The sequence below is a fragment of the Entelurus aequoreus genome, linkage group LG01 (genome assembly GCF_033978785.1).
Source record: "Entelurus aequoreus isolate RoL-2023_Sb linkage group LG01, RoL_Eaeq_v1.1, whole genome shotgun sequence".
Classification (NCBI taxonomy): Eukaryota; Metazoa; Chordata; class Actinopteri; order Syngnathiformes; family Syngnathidae; genus Entelurus; species Entelurus aequoreus.
Genome location: NC_084731.1, coordinates 60,200,889 through 60,204,188, shown reverse-complemented (window position 1 = coordinate 60,204,188; position 3,300 = coordinate 60,200,889). Strand labels below are relative to the sequence as shown.

General features: G+C 38.7%; 1 protein-coding gene across 2 annotated transcripts in view; it reads left to right on the top strand.

Moving 5' to 3' along the window:
* Positions 1 to 2,266, top strand: part of LOC133655398 (guanine nucleotide exchange factor MSS4-like) — a 10,369-nt gene extending 8,103 nt beyond the window's left edge. For both annotated transcript variants that reach the window (XM_062055523.1, XM_062055532.1), the window contains exon 3: positions 1,909 to 2,266. In XM_062055523.1, coding sequence (XP_061911507.1) covers positions 1,909 to 2,157 — 249 coding nt within the window. In that variant the 3' untranslated portion in view covers positions 2,158 to 2,266. The remainder of the gene's footprint in view (positions 1 to 1,908) is intronic.
* Positions 2,267 to 3,300: the final 1,034 nt, after the last annotated feature.

Sequence of the window (3,300 nt, the reverse complement as noted above, 5' to 3'; positions counted from 1 at the left end):
ATTCAGGCCGGATTGGTGGATTGTCCTTCTGGAAGGTTCTCCTCTCTCCACAGAGGAATGCTGTAGCTCTGACAGAGTGACCATGGTCTTGGTCACCTCTCTGACTAGGGTCCTTCTCCCCCGATCACGCAGTTCTAGGAAGAGTCCTGGTGGTTCCAAACTTCTTCCATTTCAAATGATGGAGGCCACTGTGCTCATTGGGACCTTCACGGCAGCAGATGTTTTTCTGTACCATTCCCCAGATGTGTGCCTGGAGACAATCCTGTTTAGGAGGTCTACAGACAATTCATTGGACTTCCTTCTTGGTTTGTGCTCTGCCATGCACTGTCAAGTGTGGACCTTATATGTAGGCTAGGGTTGTACGTTATACCGTTACTAGTATAGTATTGCGGTACTAATGAATAAAAAATAGTACTATACTCTGTTTGAAAAGTACCGGTTCCCCATATTTTTTTTTTAACAGGCATGACGGCACGTTGTCGTCACGTCATGACATTGCTGGTTTTACGAGCAGAGGAGCATGTTTGGCAGCACGCACACACAGAGTCCTTACAGGCAGACACAGTGTGTAGACAGAAAAGGGAGAATGGACGCATTTTGGTGTAAAAAGTAAAGATAAAGGTGAAGTTATAACACTGAAACGCCCTCGGGAAGAGGTGCTTTAAGACATGGCTAGCTAGCTAGCAGCTAACATCCCTCCAAAGTCTGCAGTGTTTTAGTTACTTCTAAATCACTAATCCTGGCCTCCATGGCAACAAATAAAGTACATTTCTTACAAGTACCATTATCACTGGAGGACAAGGAATAGCTAAACATGCTTCACTACACACCGTAGGAGGATACAATAGCTCACCAGCGTCACAATGTAAACAAATGCCATGTGTGGATCTACACCTGACATCCACTGTAATGATACCAAGTACAAGAGCATATCTAGACGATACTACTATGACTACATCGATATTTTTTATCATCACAAAATCTTTTTTCCTTTATTTATAATGTATATCATGTTTATAAATTCATGAAATATGTCTCTGGACACATGAGAACTTAAATTATGACCAATGTATGATCCTGTAACTACTTGGCATCGGATCGATACCTAAATGTGTGGTATCATCCAATACTAATGTAAAGTATCAAACAAGAGAAGAATAAGTGATTATTACATTTTAACAGAAGTGTAGATACGGTAGAACATGTTGAAACAGAAAGTAAGCAGATATTAACAGTAAATGAACTAGTAGATCAATAGTCAATTTTTACAGTTTGTCCCTCGTAATGTTGACAAAATAATAGAATATAAATGACACAATATGTTACTGCATACGTCAGCAGACTAATTAGGAGCCTTTGTTTGTTTACTTACTACTAAAAGACAAGTTGTCTAGTATGTTCACTATTTTATTTAAGGACTAAATTGCAATAATAAACATGTTTAATGTACCCTAACATTTTTTATTCAAATAAAAACAATAATGCCATTTTTTGTAGTCCCCTTTATTTAGAAAAGTATCGAAATACATTTTGGTACCGGTACCAAAATATTGGTATCGGGACAACCCTAATATAGACAGGTGTGTGCCTTTCCAAATCACGTCCAACCAACTGGATTTACCACAGGTGGACTCCAATGAAGCTGTAGGAACACCTCAATGATGATCAGGTAAAACAGGAAGCACCTAATCTCCCTTTTGAGCTTCATGGTAAAGGCTGTGAACACTTATGTACATGTCATTTTTTATTTTTAATACATTTGAAAAAATCTCTAGAAAGATATGGGTATTGTGTGTATAATTTTGAGGACAAAAAGAAATATTCATGGCAGTATTATTTACTTCATGTTTTGTCCACAGCCACGATGCATTCGGACGTCCAATTAAAAGTGCCGTTTTCTCCATTCAGCTGATCCTGCCATCCATGCGTAAAAAGAGCAGCCTCAGCCCCACAGACGGCTCGGTGGACGGGGACACGCTGACTGCCCACTGGTTAGTGGGGGAAATGTTTGATTTTGAGAACGTGGGCTTCACTAACGACGTGGGGAGGATCAAATATCTCATCTGTGCAGACTGTGAGATCGGACCCATTGGCTGGCACTGTTTGGATGACAAGAGACGTTACTATGTGGCCATAGAGCGAGTCAATCATGCGTAGTTCCATCACACAGGAAGTGACTTTTAAACCCTCAGAAACTTGCTCCACTCACACATTTGATTCCTGCTGTTCATTAAATGGTATGATTAATAAAAGATGAACATGGTCTACCTGCTCATCTCTTGTGTCGTCTGGTACACTGCAAACAAGAGTTGACAAAATATGAGATAAAAATACTACATTTTAGGAAAAAAAATACTAAAAACTAATGAAATGATCGCTCCATGCAGCTAGTTCATTTTACTTGATAAGGCACCTAAATTAAGATTTTTATATTTCAAAATTAGCAGGATTTTTAAGATAGAAATAAGTATTTTAATCTGAAAACAAGCATTATTCAAATAGTAATTCTTAGATTAGAGTGAAGTGAATTATATTTATATAGCGGTTTTTCTCTCGTGACTCAAAGCGCTTTACATAGTGAAACCCAATATCTAAGTTACATTTAAACCAGTGTGGGTGGCACTTGGAGCAGGTGGGTAAGGTGTCTTGCCCAAGGACACAACGGCAGTGACTAGGATGGCGGAAGTGGGGATCGAACCTGGAACCCTCAAGTTGCTGGCACGGCCACTCTACCAACTGAGCTAAACCGCCCCAGAGACGTTGCAGAATCTTTAAACAAGATTTTCTCTGTGGGGAAAACCAAAATATCTTATTTTAATAGTTATTTTAACATTTTTAAACAGACAAAATATAATTATTAATGTCAATGATTAAACAGTAAATTTTGATTGATTGAATTTTTGATTTAAACTTTTTAGTAGATTGCACAGTACAGTACATATTCCGTACAATTGACCACTAAATGGTAACACCCGAATAAGTTTTTCAACTTGTTTAAATCGGGGTCCACGTTAAATAACTCTTGAAAGCTTGGGAACCCTCTAGAAAAAAAAGTTTTAAATCTAGGCAAGTGGCTAATAATTTGCCCTGCAGTAGTAAAACACTACTGAATACATTGCTCCTGCATAATTAGGCTTTGTTGAGTGTAAACATATTTTATACCGCTTGGTGTCAGCATAACCATTTGTTTTCATGCAAGCAACTGATGTTGTTTGACTTGCCACAATCTGTCCATCAAAAGCTTTGCCCCGCCCACTTGACGGTATCCCACCAATCACCAACAAGAATACGAACTCCGGT